Consider the following 16,567-nt stretch of genomic DNA (forward strand, 5'->3'; position numbering starts at 1 on the left):
ACTAAATGCGTTACTATAAATTAGACTTCTTTGAAGTGTTAGAAGCATTAGTAATATAGAAGTGTCGGTGCATGCTACAGAAGTTGTGAAAAAGGGTCTTTGCTATATATTGTGTATCTGCTAGCTATCTGCTGCACTTCAGCAGACTTACTTTTCCCAGGGCAAGTGTATGTGTTTTCATGCCTATATATTTAGCAGAGTTAGTCTTTTATCTTTAGAATTGCTCCTTTGTAAACCAAAGAGTATCTTCTGCTTTGTCTCACAGTGCAAAAGTATGAGCCCAAAAGAAGCAAGTCTCGGCCTTTAATGTTCCAGCAATTCTATTCAAACCCTGGTTATAAGTGTCTTTGTCATGCAGTTGTATCATCAAGCTTAATCCCTGTTATGTGCTTATAAGTAAATAAATCATTCTTTATCGCAAACTTGCTACTTTGCAACATATGGATGTATGGTTTAAAATTTTAGATGTTTATGATATTTTCTGTTAAACAAGTTTGATGTGTTTATGAATTGGAAATTTCATTATTTTGGTTGATACTTAAATGAGATCTTTGTCCTAGCTTTGAAGTTAGCCTTGTTTTGTGCAGGAGTGTGGATTTTATGACTTGTTAGAGATCCCTTCTGACAAAATTTTCTATAATTTTAAACCTGAAATAACAGTAGGAATTATTTACATATTGACAACTATTAAATTAACACCATGAAATCCAGTGATATAATTACCATTGTCCATATTTTCTTGTTATAGATCCAAGCAGATTTCAGGACTGCTGGAGACTTTCTGATGGCTTTGTAGCTGCTGAAGCTAAAACTATACTACCACATCGAGCCAGGTCAAGGTGAACATTTTGCAAACTCAGTCTAAACTCTTGTTTTAGTTTTCTGTTGTTGTTGACAAAAATATTTGTTGTTTTCTTGCAGACACAATAAGAAATGTACTTTCTAAACCATTTCCATACCTTTTTCTCCTTAGGCCTGATCTCATGGATAATTATTTGGCTTTAGTGCTTTCAGCTTTCATTACTAATGGACTTCTAGAGGTAACTAATGTCTTGAAGTTTAAATGGATGCTTGCTACTTTTTTTTCTATAAACATTAAAATAAGGTGTTATACATTAAATGTAATAATTTTAAAACTTTTTTGAAGGGTCTGGTTGAAGTGATCACAAGTAGTGATGACCATATATCTGTTAGAGCAACTATCCTTTTAGGAGAACTTTTGCACATGGTAAGTAAGACTTTTTGCTGATAATAGGTAGTATTAGTAGCTCACTGTAAATAGATATTTCCTATTATAGCTTTGAATTTATGTTACAAATTTGGAAGATCCACTTTTCATTCAAAATAATAGGTTATTTTATATTACAGCATATGTCACTTCATATATTAAATCCAGCATGAATCGATAGGAAGGCAGTTTGGAATGTGCTGAAAGTGCTAGGGCTTATGCTTCAAAGACAATCCTCAGTAACCGGTTGTACTTTAAAGCTGGACTCCTGCAAACTCACTCATTGGTTACTGTGTTTGGGAAAAGGACTATTGATGCTTTTTGATTTTCCTAAAGTGATGGTAGCTCTGTGGCAGTTTGTTTAGCTTTCTGCTTCACAGGCTAGGCAGATGAAACTCTTTTCATGTTCACCTTGATGTGGCTTGGGAACTTCATGTTATTCATTCAGGCAACTCCAACTTGGAGTGCTCTTTCAGCACTGCTGTTGGTAGCCCCTGCTGCAGAGAAGCTGAAGGGACCTTGCTTCGTTCCTTTTCCCTCTCCTTAAAATCTCTCTTAGAGTAGCTTCTCTTTTTTTCCTTCACACTGTATCACAAGAAAATTAAAGTTTTACCATTCCATACTGACAGGATTTATATTTATTTCAACAGCTAGAGATGAGAGGAAATTGTAAATTTATTCGTAGAATCATAGAATATCTCCAGTTGGAAGGGACCCATAAGGGTCATCGAGTCCAACTCCCTGCTCCTCACAGGACTACCTGAAACTAAATCATATCACTAAGAGTATTGTCCAGATGCTCCTTGAACTCTGATAGGCTTGATGCCATGACCACTTCCCTGGGGAGCCTGTTCCAGTGACCAATCACCCTCTCAGTGAAGAACCTTTTCTTAATGTCCAATCTGAACTTCCCCTGACGCAGCTTCATTCCATTTCCTCGTGTCCTATTGCTGGTCACCAGAGAGAGGAGATCAGCACCTCCCCCTCTGCTGTCCCCCTTGAGGAAGTTGTAGACTGCGAAGAGGTCACCCCTCAGCCTTCTCTAAGCTGAACAAGCCAAGTGACCTCAGCCGCTCCTCATAAGTCTTGCCCTCGAGGCCTTTCACCATCTTGGTCACCCTGCTCTGGACACACTCTAGCAATTTGTTGTCCTTCTTATACTGAGGCACCCAAAACTGCACACAGTACTCGAGGTGGGGCCGCACCAGTGCGGTGTAGATTGGGACAATCACCTCCCTTGACTGGCTAGCTATGCTGTGCTCGATGCACCCCAGGGCACGGTTGGCCCTTTTGGCTGCCAGGGCACACTGTTGACTCATATTCAACTTGCCATCAACCCAAACCCCCAGATCTCTTTCCGCAGGGCTGTTCTCCAGCCTCTTGTCCAACAATTTGTATGTACAACCAGGATTACCCCGTGCCAGGTGGAGAATCCAGCACTTGCTCTTGTTAAATTTCACACGGTTGGTGATTGCCCAGCTCTCTAGTCTATCCAGATCTCTCTGTAAGGCCTCTCTACCCTTGAGGGAGTCCACAGCACCTCCTAGTTTAGTATTGTCAGCAAACTTACTTAATGTACATTTGACTCCTGAGTCCAGATCATTTATAAAAACATTAAAGAGCACTGGCCCTAAAATAGAGGCCTGGGGAATCCCACTGGCTGCCAGCCTGATGTATCTCCATTTACTATAACCCTTTAAGCCTGACCCGTCAGCCATTTGCTCACCCAATATACTATGGACTTCTCTAGCCGCATGCTGGACAGTTTACCCAGAAGGATACTGTGAGAGACAGTATCAAAAGCTATGCTAAAATCCAGAAACACCACATCTACTGGCTTCCTTTGTTCAGCTAGATGGGTGACCTTGTCATAAAAGGAAATTAAGTTAGTTAAACAGGACTTTCCCCTCATGAACCCATGCTGGCTATGACCAATGCCTGCATTGTCTCTCAAGTGGTTTTCAATAACTCCCAGAATAACCTTCTCCATAATTTTGCCAGGCACTGAAGTGAGACTGACAGGCCTGTGATTATCAGGGTTTTCCTTCTTACTCTTCTTGAAAATTGGGGCAATATTTGACAGCTTCCAGTCGACTGGGACCTCTCCAGACTCCCAAGACCCTTGAAAAATAATGGAGAGAGGTCCCGTGATGACATCAGCCAGCTCTTTCAGTACCCTGGGATGAATCTTATTGGGCCCCATAGATTTATGCGCATCCAGCTGGAGCAGCAAGTCTCAAACAAGTTCAGGGTCGGCTGGGAGCTTATCATTCCTCCAGTCAGGGCCTTCCAACACAGGGCTCTGAGGGTCCCAGGGCCCATCATTGGTGTTAAAGACAGAGGTGAAGGAGGCATTAAATAGCTCTGCTTTGTCTATGTCCCTATTTGTGAGGTGAGTGAACTCATCAAGCAAGAGTCCAATGTTATCTCTGATTCTTGTTTTGCTGTTAACATATTTTAAAAAGCTCTTTTTGTTGTCCTTCACAGTGCTGGCCAGCTTGAACTCTAATCGAGCTTTGGCCACACATTTTCTCCCTACAGTGGTAAACAGCATCTCTGTAGTCCTCCCATGTTGCCTGTCCTTGCTTCCAAAGTCTGCACACTTTCCTTTTCCACCTAAGTTCTAGAAGATCCCTGCTCAGCCAAGCTGGCCTGCCCCACTTGCTTGACTTCTGATGCTTTGGAATTGCCTGCTCCTGCACTTTTAAGAGATGGCTCTTAAAAAGTGACCAGCATTCCTGGACCCCAATACCCTCAAAAGCAGATTCCCAGGGAACCTTACACACTAGCTCCTTCAGCAGCCCGAAGTCTGCTCTCCCCATATCCAGGGTTGAAGTTTTGCTGGCAGTTTTTCCTACTATCGCCAATGATTTGGAACTCAGCTACTTCCTGGTCACTGTGACCAAGACAGCCACCAATCACCACTTCGCCCACAAGCCCCTCTCTGTTTACAAACAACAAATCTAGAAGGGAACCTTTCCTAGTTGGCTCCCTTAGTACCTGCACCGAGAAGTTATCTTCAACATGCTTCAGAAATTTCCTGGACCTGTTCATGTCCACTGTATGATATTCCCAGCTGATGTCTGGGAAGTTAAAATCCACTCATAAGGACAAGGGCAGCTGATCTAGAGATATCCCTTAATTCCTTGTAGAATAATTCATTGGTGTCATTGTCCTGGCTGGGTAGTCAATAGTAGACTCCTACAACAAGATCTACTTTATTTGTTTTCCTGTTAATCCTTACCCAGAGGTTTTCAACCATGTTGTCACCAACTGCAAGTACCATACAATCCAACCCATCTGTTATGTACAGCACCATGCCCCCGCCTCACCTGCCCTGCCTATCCCTCCTGAGGAGCATATAACCATCCATCACAGCACTACTGTATTTGTCTTGCTCAGGTTGATTTAGCCTACTCTAGACCAAAACCAACCAAAAGAAACCTGCCTGAAGAGCAGAACTTAACCTAAATTATTTTGGTTTAGAGATGATATTGTTTTCATATACACTCTAGTGCCTTCTTTCAGCCTGCTGAGAAACTGTTAGTCATGTGAAGTGATATGATTTACCTTTCTTGCAAAACAGTTCTTTCTTTTTTATGGCCTTTCTTGATGGCAAGAAGCATATGCAGCAGAGCAGTTTTTGATCGGATTTCCTGTGGTTTGGTTTTTTATCTCTTTTTTTCCCCAAATGAACTCCAAAAAAGATGACCACAATCATCAGGTATAGGATTGCTTATCACTACAGTGATTTACAACAGCTCAGTTCAGTAGCATGGATTACAACCACAACAAATCTGTTCTTTAGTCTCTTCAGTGATTTTTTTTTCTTTAAGTAATTGGTGGAATTTTTTTTGAGTTTTCAGTCATCCATGTAGTTTAAAAAGAGGAATCTGCATTAATGTATACTATTAAATGTCCAGTAACTTATGAAGTTATTTCTATTTATCAGATAATTTTTTGGTGCAGAATCGTTGGTAGTCAAAAGTATTGAATGAACATCATAAATTGTGTTTCTGATTTTAGGGTTTTTTAGTACTTTTATACATGTGACATAAGGATATGTGATGCTTTGCATGTTTTTGCATTTTACAACTTTAAAAACCACCAATGCAAAAAATACAAATGAGAAGGCTCCAAAAGAAGGCTCTGAGTCCTAAAATTATCTTAAGTTATTTTCAGTTGTATTTCAGATTGATTAATTAGATCAAATATTCAAAATGGTATGTGTAATTATTTCTCTGCTATTATGCAAAAGGTAGTTTTGTTTTCATGCATTTGTGAAAGTCTTGTGAAAAGTGGTAGATTCTTCAAATGCTCATCCTAAAGAGATGGCTGAAAATGTTGTAATAAGTTATTCTAACTAGTCTTCTGTTGTTATTTAGGCAAACACAATCCTTCCTCATTCTCACAGCCATCACCTGCACTGCTTACCAACGCTAATGAATATGGCAGCATCTTTTGACATCATGAAAGAGAAAAGACTGTAAGAATTCTAAGTTACACTTAAAAGTGAAAATTTGTATGTCTCCTTTTCCCCCTGCAGTTGAGTGAAAACCTACACTACGAGTTTTCTGATGGCTGAAACCACTTCTGTCTTTATTTAAAAAAAAAATGGAATATAGAAATGCTCTGTGACACTAGGGAAATAGTTTCCAGTGCATGATTCCCAAAGTGTGATCTATTTACAGTAACAGTTTAGAAATTCAGACATTTGGAAAGAAAGTTTTGATAGTAGATTTCAGAACACTGTTGCACAGACTGCAAGATTTTATTACTTTTTTTACACAGAATTTTTCTTAAATTAACTCTAAGGCACTGTTTGACCAAGCACCATCTGAGACATGTTCTGTGTGTTTGACCTCTTCATTGTTTCACACTTCTTTTTCGGCATTTTGATACAGTTAAGCTTTCCAAACTAAAAAAGTCTGTACCAATTTTTATCTTTTGGTGTTTATCTATAGCTAATGAAATAGTAATAGACCAAATCAGTGAATCATTATTAGTGTGAACAAGAGCAAAAAACCATAATATTGGCATGGGGCCGTTTTTTTAAAAACTTTTTTTTAGAAGAAAATTATCATTGTAACAATAGTAATTATGTTAAAGCTTTCTGGTGCTTTTGTTTGAAGTTTGCACTGATAATTTTTTTCAGTTCAGTTCATTTCCATTTAAATATAACACTGAACAGAAAATTTAAACATCTTCGTGCAGCATTCTGCAGTGGCATGTTAAGCAGCATTAGGAACTGTTTGGCACTCATGGTACTCGAGGTATTTTTAGGCATCTGACTTGAAACAAATGTTTATAGAAGTTTTCTATTCCTCTTTGAATGAGAAATACCTGAATTTTGAAATTTTAAAAACCTATGGGCTTTTTTATTTTGTTTTCCTTAAGTTTTAGAATTTCTCTATACATCTAGTAATCTTGCAATTTAACCTCAGAAGTGCTCTGTCATAAATTAAATACTGTCTCCTGGGTATTTCACACAATTTAAACTCTCTTGTGTAAAATAATTTATTAGATTCCAGTGTCTTTAAAATGTGTTTCTCTAACTCAGTGGTCTTACTTGCATTTCTTTGTAGAACACCATTTAAATTGAGTGTGTCGGGGTTTTTTCTAATAGTAAATTATAGGAAATGTTTTTGTTAATTACCCTTGCCATTCCTGATCTGGTTTGTTAGGTCAATATTCTGATAAATGTATCGTAACTTTGTATTTTGTCTTCCGTTGTGTTGTCAGTGATAAAGTACAGAATCTTTTTGAAATGCTACTGTGAAATGATAAATGCTGCTTGTAGAGTGCTTCCCAGAAACTTAATGCTCTTCTGCTTTTTAGTTTTGAAGGTTTCTTGCATGTTACTAGAAGATTTTGATACGTGAAAACACAGCTATTTTTCAAAAAGATCATATCTGAAACTCCTTCACAGGGTATTCCACTTGGTCAAAGGTGTGGGAGGAGAGGAAGGATGAAAAGCAAAAGGAATATATTTGTGGATTACTTGCAGTATTTTTACTTTTTGGACATACCTGATAGAGTAGTAAGAAGTCCAGGTTTTGTTGGAATAAAGTGATTTTGTAGATGTAGTATTTGTGATATTTAGAGATCTTGGTTTTGGTCAACACTCTGCATTGTTTCATACTCTGAAAAACTGTAAACACTGTTACAGATTAAATTTATGTAATTTAGGTAGGTGATCGAATTCACAGGTATTTGTTTGTTTGAAGAGAATACAAAAAACCCACTCTCCTACTGTTAAAGGAAAAATTTACACAGAGATGGGTACCACTAGGCTTGCTTTAATCACAACTCAGGATTGGGCCACCACCTCAGTGAGTGGCAGAGAACAAAGGGATACAGCACAGCTTATATACACTTATCAAATCATTAATCAATGTCTGAAGTTTTTAGAAGTTTCCTTTGGTCTTGTCAGTTCTGTGAATCCATCACCTGACCCTGTCCCAGTTGATTCATCTATTTGATTCCAGTCTCTGCCTCGGTTCCAAGGTCCTCCTCGGATCATGATCTTCTTTCTGCCTGCTTTAACTCACACAATCCTTCGAGCACATTTAGTCTTTGAACAATCAATTCCTATTCACATATACTAATTTTTTCTAGAAACACCTGTGTTTCTGAGAGCACCTGTGTATACAAATTGATCACCTATTATTTCTCTATTCTCCCACTGATTAACTTGACTAAGTTTTAAACCAGCCTTGGATTAAGGCTGTACAAGGGACAAGGCCTGGTTCTGCCATTTAGCAGCTTCAGCACTTTCAATTTCTTAATTCAAAATACATTTTCTTTAACACCTACCCTATGAGAATTTTTGTTTATGGGGAAGAAAGGTAGACTTACCTCCTGGTTTTTGCACATCCTTATTTTATTTGCTCAGTAATTTTTTTTTCTGCTACTGTTATTTTGCAATTAACTGTTTCTGCCCGTGTCAAATGTCATTTCTATTACTTCCTATTTTTCATAGAAAATTTCTTACATGCTTTTGGTGAGCTGTTTAGATATAAAGAGCAGGAAATATACTACTGATACTCCTGCCACCCTCTGGGGAGGGGAAGAGAATTTACAAGAAATAGTATTTTTAGTCAGTTGAAGCTAGCCATCTCAACTTCACTGTGGAATGTTGATCTGCTGTGACATCTCACAGTACTTTACCAACTTTAAACTTTGCAATATCTTCTGGGAACTCTGAAAGGTACCACTAATTGCAGAGTAGAAGAAAAGTTATCAATAAGGCTCATACTTTGATACTTAGAAATTCTGAAATACATTTTTCTGTATAATTTTAGTACAAGACTGAGGGATATGGTAGTATAAAAACATATAAAGAGGCTTTGGAATTGTTGATGAATTCTTTCTTGAGCTATATTTATTTAACTCAAGATATAGCAGTGGCACTCTTTAGTTGAATAAGTTGTCAAATACCGATTATAGTATTTTTTTTCTATTAGACGAGCAAGTGCCGCCCTCAGCTGTTTAAAACGTTTTCATGAGATGAAGAAAAGAGGACCTAAACCTTACAGCCTCCATTTAGATCATATTATTCAGAAAGCAATCTCAACCCACCAAAAAAGGGATCAATACCGTGTGCAGAAAGACATCTTTATTTTAAAGGTATTACCATTACTGATTTTCAAAACTGAATTTGATTTTGTATTTTGGAGGCTTATATCCCACCCCCCAAGCTTCATTCTGTCATTTAATTCAGAGTAATTTATGTGATTTCTTTGTAGAATATTTTTCATTTAATTTTTCTTCTAGCTACTTGTGGATAATATATTGTATTTCTAGAAATTGAGGAGTGAAATTACAATAATTTTTAATGCTTTTAAGTCCCAATTATAATCTCTTACTATTAGATTTTTAATGCAGTTCTAGAACCATGCAGTTTACTTTCAAATGCAAAAAATACTGTGGAGCATAGCCCTTTTAATGATTATTACATGAACAGTAAGTATATCATGTGACAAGACATGATGCAAGGAAACTTACTGTATTTTTTTTATGTCTGTATTCCAGGATACAGAAGAAGCACTTGTAATGAATCTTCGAGACAGCCAAGTTCTCATTCATAAAGAGAACCTTGAGTGGAATTGGAATCTGATAGGGACCATATTGAAGGTGAGCATAAAATGGGCGTGATACTATTTTTATAAAATTATTGGGGGATGGGAGTGGGGTGTGTGTTGTGTGTCTCCATTACACATGTGAGCTTTGACTTTCTAATATCAATTCCATACTATATCCTATAACCTCTTTGATTTCAGAAAATTAGGATCTCATGGGTTTAATCAGTGCTGATATAGTATCTTTGTATACAACCCTTAAACTATATACAAAAATACACTACAGTTAAATCACAAGTTTCTTAATAAGCATATATTAAATTTTAGACAACTTTATTTGTATAGAAATAGACTTTATGGAATGAGATATAGTGACTTTAAAGGTGCTAATAATTTAGACTTCAATCCAAACTACATAGGATACTGCCTTGTTCAGTTTCATAGCAGATTTTTTTAAAAAATAAAAAATAATGTGCACTGAAAATAAAGGCTGGAGGTGGGTTTTAGATCAAGCTTCACATGCTTAGACTGAGCCACATATGAAAACTTCAGTATTATGCAGTCTTATTGTACGTTTTGAACTAATACAAATAATTTCATAGCATCAAGTTCATTACAAAATGAATTTGTTTTCACAAATTATAGGAAACATCTCTGACAGAGGGAATTATCTTAAATATATTTAATGTACAGCTTTTAAGGGACTGCCTCTTTTTTTTAAGCAGAGGAGTTACTTTCTTTGAGTAAGAAAACCTTCTGAGTACTCCATATAGTCTTAGAGCCAAAATAGCTCCTGTCATTCTGTGCATCAAAGCCATCCTTCCATTGTTACCCCCAAGTAACATTTTCTAACATTTTCATACTGTCATATTTACTATGTTATTATAAAGATGGCAAAAGTACAAAACAGAGTTAATGGTGACAAACATTATCAGGATAATATTAAAAAACCCAACACCCGCCTGTCACGTTGAGTCTGATGAGTGGCCAGGGTGGGGGCAACAGCCCTCCTGTTGAGTCAGGAGGTTTGGAGAGGATCCCCTTGCTTTCTAAACTCCTTCTCAGAGAGGAGTCTAGGTGCAGCTAGATCCAATCCTAGTCTCAGACCTGGTCAATGGGTCTAAAGGATTATGTGTACAGCTGCTCATCAGAGTTAATGTTTGTCTGTCAGAGCCCAGTTAAGGATTTTCACTAAAACAGTTTCACAGAGTTGAAAAAAATAAATAGATGATTCATTAAGGCAACAGATATAACAAGTTCGGGATTGCTGTTGATAAATACATGTACTGCAAAAATCAAGCTCGAGTTAAAAGTACAGCGCTTTTGTTAGTAATATTGTCCTGGATAGCATCCGATGTAATCGGAAGCACAAATCTTACCAAAGAGGCATCCCTGCTTGGGGAGGAGAGGGGTCCAGGCCTGTCAACCCATCCTGTAGTCAGGGTTCTCATCCTCAGAGAGAAAAAAAAATAATCTAAAATGCCAGATTTTATACTCATGACAAGGTGGGACCAAGTCAATTATTGTGTGCCAATTGGCCCTTAACAAGGTGTCCATTCAGGAAGGTCAGTTGGGCCCAATGGTTCAGTGCAGAGCAGAGAGGATTCAGTACAGATAGATTTACGGTTACAGATGTGCAGGAGTCTTCCTAGCCTTCAACGAAGCAACACCAAGCTATGAGGCCCCTGCTTCACTCCAGGTGTCGCTCAGTTGGTTTGCTTGTTAGACTGCATCTGTTATCTATTCTGTAAGATAAACATGCTGTTCAAGTCAAACTCCCGTATCCACTTTGAGCTGAATACAGTTGTTCATTGTTAGGTCAGGATGGGAGGGGGGGGAAGAGGGGAGCACACCGCCACCCCATCCCACCACCACCCCCAAATAACATCCCCCTAAAAATTTCTGTGTAGTTTTTCATGGACTAATAAACTTAAGAGAGTAAGAATCTCTCTGGTATAAAGACTTGAATAGGTACATGACAGTAGCTTTGTTCCACTGAATTCCACTGTTTACAGAATTTTTACTGTAATACTACTAGACTACTAGATATCTATGATTATTCATCATAGATATTTTTACCTTTGATTCAGTATTAAAGATATTATCAAGAAACTGTTCTTCAGAATCTCACTTTTTAATTAGTTTGTGTAGTACTTTGATAATGGAAGTTTTATGTAGTTGACAACCAAGGGGGTTTTTGGTTTGTTCTGGGTTTTTTATCCCTTGAAATTTAGGTCAAGCTGTCAGTTTTCTTGTTATCTCAGACCTCCCATGCAGTATATTTTCTAGTGTCCTGTCGAACAGTTCTAAATGTCTTAAAATCAGAGATGACTTCTGTCTCTCAGAATGAGAAGTTACTGTGTTTTCTGGTTAAATTCTAACCACTTTCGTTCCTGTTAACATTATCTTAGCTTACACTGGATTTGTGCAGTTTACTAGAGTGGTCCATCTTTAGTCCCTGAATCAGCAGGATCCAGATTCCAGTGTTTGGACTTCACCATCTCATGTGGCTACTCACCTCCCTTCTGTCTCAGTTGCAGCCTCACAGCTGCGGAGCATCAGCTTTCCTACCACCTCGCTACTTGCATCTCATATGCTCCCTTACTGCCTTTTTTTACTTGCTTAGCTTGCCGTCTAAGCTGCTAAAAAGAGCAGCAAAAGTGGCAGTGGTCAGGATGGAGGAATTGAGACTGTTAACAGTAGAGCTTCATACTTAATATGGTACTGTGGGTTCAATGTTACTAGTGTAGTCAGTTTTACTAATCATTAACTAGTGCACTATATGTCTTAATGTTGCTATACCAATTGGAAATATATAACTGTATTGCTTAGGTAGGAAAGAAAAATGTTTGACATACTTTTTTCTGTCTCTTCCAAGATACTAGTAGCAACAAAAATAAATCTAAAACCATAGAGTCAACAGATGGCTGTAAAAACAGAGGAAAATTTAATATGAAGAAAAGATAGCTCCAGAAGAGAGTATTATAGCTTTGTGTGATCCTTTTTAAAACATCTTACAAAGTATCAACAGAGGAGTTTAAATACCATTTTAATAAGCAATATTTAGGTGAGCTATAACAGAAAAATTATTATTTTTAAACCAAGTCAGATTAATAGTAACAAGAACAACAACACCTGATTTACCTGTTATGTGTATCAAAATGTTTGCTATTTGCAGAGAAGAAACTGAGAAAAATTGTTTATTTTTGTTAGCATGTCATAGTTTGCTATTTTCATAGAAAGTATTTAACACAGAGGTCTGCTTGAGTATCAAGAATTTTATTTTAACGTGGTTAAGTGCAGTGCTATATGCCTGGCCACCTGGGTTAGACTTGCTGGCTTTAGTGGCTGTATGATGAAGCTGTGATTCCTAGAGACTTGTTAGTCCTGGTGTGATGGGTTGACCTTGGCTGATCACCAGGTGCCCATCAAGCTGCTCTATCACTCCCCCTCCTCAGTAGGACAAGTGGAAAAAAGATGAATGAAAGCTCATGGGTTGAGTTAAGGCTGGAGAGATCACTTACCAATTACTGCCACAGGCTAAACATACTCGACTTGGGGAAATTAATTTAATTTATTGCCAATTAATAACAGAGGAGGATAGTGGGAAACAAAGACAAAACTAAAAACACCTTCCCCCTACCCCTCCACTTCTTCCCAGGCTCAACTTCACTCATAACTCTTCTACCTCCTCTCCTGGCAGTGCAGGGGGGATGGGGAAAGGGAGTTGCAGTCAGTTGGAGCAAGAATGTGGGCTTTTCAGTAAAATAAGAGGTTATTTTATAGATAACACATTATTAGGTGAATAGAACTGTAATAGAAATTAGTAAATTTTAGTGACTAATCAAGGACTGATGTACAAGTTTCATATAATGCTATATTTGCTGTTTTTTCTAGTGGCCAAATGTAAATCTAAGGAACTATAAAGATGAACAATTGCACAGGTATGTAAAAATTACATAGACTTCCTTTGAAGAAAAAAATTTGGAAAAACTGGGGTTTAATGTTCCAATAAATCATTCTTTGATGTGTCACACATAAAACAATCTATAGATAAGCAGCAGAAATAAAAATTCAGATAATTAGGTTGCAATATTTGCTTTAAATAAACAGGTCTTTAAGCTTTAGTGGTTTCTTTTCTGTGCACAGATACATTATATATTTACTCCCTAAAACAAGAATCATATTAGCTTTGCAAATGCCCTATTTCATTTTAAATGTTAAAGTATTACCTCTTTAACATTTCATACATTAGTGTTTGATGTCAGCACTTGACAAATTTTGATGGAATAGGTCTACAGTTGTACCACTATATAGTTAATAGCTTTCATCAAAACCCAAGAGGAAGTTATTTTTAGTTGCTATTAATGACAAGGGAAGCATGTGTGATTTGAAAAGACAGTCAGTACAGCTCTGATTCCTTTTTTATGTCTGTTGGCATTAAGGTATTTTTATTACTTTTGTGCATGTGTGGTAATAGCGTTCCTAATTAGTTCTTGGATGTCACTTTTAACATGAATTTCAGAAATTGATTTGATTAAACAAACTACTTTGAAGAGTAGTTCTGTATTTGTAGGCATGGAAAGCTACTTCTGCATGAATTTGAGGAAAAACCTAAAGGAAAAACATATCCTGAAAGGCTCACGCTGCATAATTTTACATTTTCCTACAAAGTAATCAGGCAACTTTTATATTCCCAGCATAAGTAGTAGTCCCATTGTAATCATAGTCATAATTTAATTTTACATTTGTGTTTTTTTCTGATTTTTTTTTAAAACCTTTTCATTTGGTTGATCCTTTCTACAGGATTGTGGGTTAGATGCTTTAATGGCTTTAAATTGCTGTTGTTCTTGTTGAATTATAACTATTTAACCACCAAATCTCTCTAGTTTCACTGCTGATCATAAAAAATTTTCATCCACTTTGTTTTTGAAATGTAAATTTATTTGTTCTTCCATAAGTTGATTTTTTTTCTTTTACTGTTAGTGTGTTTGTGATGATCTTATGGCTGTTAAAGTGAAATTCAAGATATTTTTGATATAGAATAGATCATTTCATAGAGATACAGTTAATGCAGTGTGTGTATACACATGTACATATATATACATACATATATATACACTTAAGTATACATGTATATATACACTCACATATAAATGTGTGCAAATATATGTAATATATTTATTGCTAATAACCCAGAGTAAAATACACTTCATTTGACAAAATTTAAAGAAGCCCTCAGATTTCCTTTATAATTGGTCCTGTGTTTGGAGTTGGGATAGTGGCTTACTCTCATTTTTTTAACTAAAGACAGTACTTTAGTTAAACTTTCTTAATGCTTGACATATCTACTTTCAGACAGAACATTCTGTATTCTTTTAAAGCACAAATGTGTTTATTTTTTTACTAAGAATTGATGGGGGAAGCTCTTTGCTGAAATTTTTTCCTGCAATGTGAAATTCAAACTATATTGCTCACCATGGTTTCAAAAAGTCTGAGAGTCTGCATTTGCGATCACTGTGTTGTGCTTCAGAAATGTTTGTGAGGTGAATGAAAATACTGTTGCTGAAAAAAAATGTTCTGCCAGAAAAAGGCCATTTTTTTTTTACAGTAGCGTTAACTATTTCTTTCTTAACTAAGGAAAAGTCATGTCACATAAACATTAAGACAGACTCGTCTTTAGCTCTTTGTAAGTCTAGATAGTATGGTCTTTGAAACCCACCACAGGATAAACTATAGCAGAATAAATAAGCATGAGAATGAGAACGAAGCTATGGCTTCTAAGAGCACAGAGATTTTGAGTTCCTTTGCTTATTTTACATCATGGCATAGACCGTACAGCTGCATCTCTGAAATTGTGTCTGGATAGACTCATTACTGATACTTGCTATTCTTTTTTAATAACTTTTGAACATTTATTGCCAATAAGCTAATTTAGTGATAAATTATATTTTATACCAGTATCATTTTGTAATGTGAGACTGTCCTCATCTTACTGAAATATAACAAGTTCTTTTTTATTTTCCATAGGTTTGTAAGAAGATTGCTATATTTTTACAAGCCTAGCAGTAAACTGTATGCCAACCTGGATCTGGACTATGCCAAGGCTAAGCAGCTCACTGTGGTGGGTTGTCAGTTTACTGAATTTCTTCTTGAATCAGAAGAGGTAAGAAATTTTCAGCTACAAGACTGGAGATAGAATGAGGAGTGCTGCTGTACGCCACTTAGAGGAAAAAAACTTAATTTTAGTAAAGACTTCTGTAGACTTTGGGTGTTAAACCTAAAATGATCAGCGTAATTAAGAAATATAACTTAAAATCTTGAATTGTCCAGATAAGACACTGGGAAGACAACTGTGTTTAAGTACGAGTTTCATTAAATACAGCTTTATTAAATGCAACTTAGGGTTTGGTTGTGGGGGTTTTTTTGTTTGCTTCTGTTGGGAGTTTTTTGTTTGGATTTTTTTCTATGTATATCCTTTGTTTGTCTGCCTCCTTTCTTCTTGTGTGCTAAAGACTTTTATGCCTTGGGCCAGAATTAAATGTCATTGAATGATCCTTTTCTTGGAAAGAATAGAATTGGTCCCAAGATGTCTTCAAGCTAAACTCCTTTTATTTGCCTTGAACCTTTTTCTTTAGTTTGAATTGTGTTTGCCAAACAGCATTTCTATTTTGTATCTGTATTGTGTTTGTACATTTTAAGGAATTTTAAATGATGGATTTTGGTAAAGAAGAGATGCCCAGTTCTGTTACTAGTAAATGCTATTACTCTTTGTTTTGTTAGGATGGACAAGGTTACCTGGAGGAATTGGTTAAAGATATTGTAAATTGGCTCAATTCTTCATCAGGAACGAAACCTGAACATTGTCTTCAAAATAATGGGTTACTAAATACCCTTAGCCAGCACTACTTTCTGTTTTTTGGTACTCTCTCTTGTCAACCTCATGGAGTGAAAATGCTTGAAAAATGTAATGTGTTTCAGTGGTGAGTGTCTTTATTCTGTTTGAATTGTACTTACGGGTATAACTGTTATGAAACTTGTAAACTGTGCATGAGGACCACTGTCTGTAAAGCTGAAAAATTTAAAATTATTTTGATTTATTTTCAAGTAAAGATCCTTAGTTGTGCAGGTTTTGAGTGGTTTTTTTAAGTGGCCTTTTAGTCTGTCTTACTGAACAGATATGCGTGATTGTGTTACAAAATAGCTTACTTTTTCCTGTCCACACCTATCTGACAGAAATCAGTATCAGGAAAGATGA

The 16,567-nt window shown here is 36.6% G+C and overlaps 1 protein-coding gene across 7 annotated transcripts in view; it reads left to right on the forward strand.

Moving 5' to 3' along the window:
- The window catches only part of LOC119140644 (rapamycin-insensitive companion of mTOR-like), a 109,346-nt gene that overhangs the window by 62,010 nt on the left and 30,769 nt on the right, over positions 1 to 16,567 (forward strand). For 6 of the 7 annotated variants that reach the window (XM_037372135.1, XM_037372137.1, XM_037372142.1 and 3 more), the window contains 9 exons: positions 749 to 839; positions 974 to 1,040; positions 1,148 to 1,228; positions 5,614 to 5,714; positions 8,695 to 8,857; positions 9,263 to 9,364; positions 13,207 to 13,253; positions 15,340 to 15,475; positions 16,093 to 16,292. In XM_037372135.1, the coding sequence (XP_037228032.1) occupies positions 749 to 839; positions 974 to 1,040; positions 1,148 to 1,228; positions 5,614 to 5,714; positions 8,695 to 8,857; positions 9,263 to 9,364; positions 13,207 to 13,253; positions 15,340 to 15,475; positions 16,093 to 16,292 (988 nt within the window). The remainder of the gene's footprint in view (positions 1 to 748; positions 840 to 973; positions 1,041 to 1,147; positions 1,229 to 5,613; positions 5,715 to 8,694; positions 8,858 to 9,262; positions 9,365 to 13,206; positions 13,254 to 15,339; positions 15,476 to 16,092; positions 16,293 to 16,567) is intronic. The other variant, XM_037372136.1, reaches the window with a different exon arrangement.

Source organism: Falco rusticolus, chromosome W (assembly GCF_015220075.1).
Source record: "Falco rusticolus isolate bFalRus1 chromosome W, bFalRus1.pri, whole genome shotgun sequence".
NCBI classification, from domain to species: domain Eukaryota; kingdom Metazoa; phylum Chordata; class Aves; order Falconiformes; family Falconidae; genus Falco; species Falco rusticolus.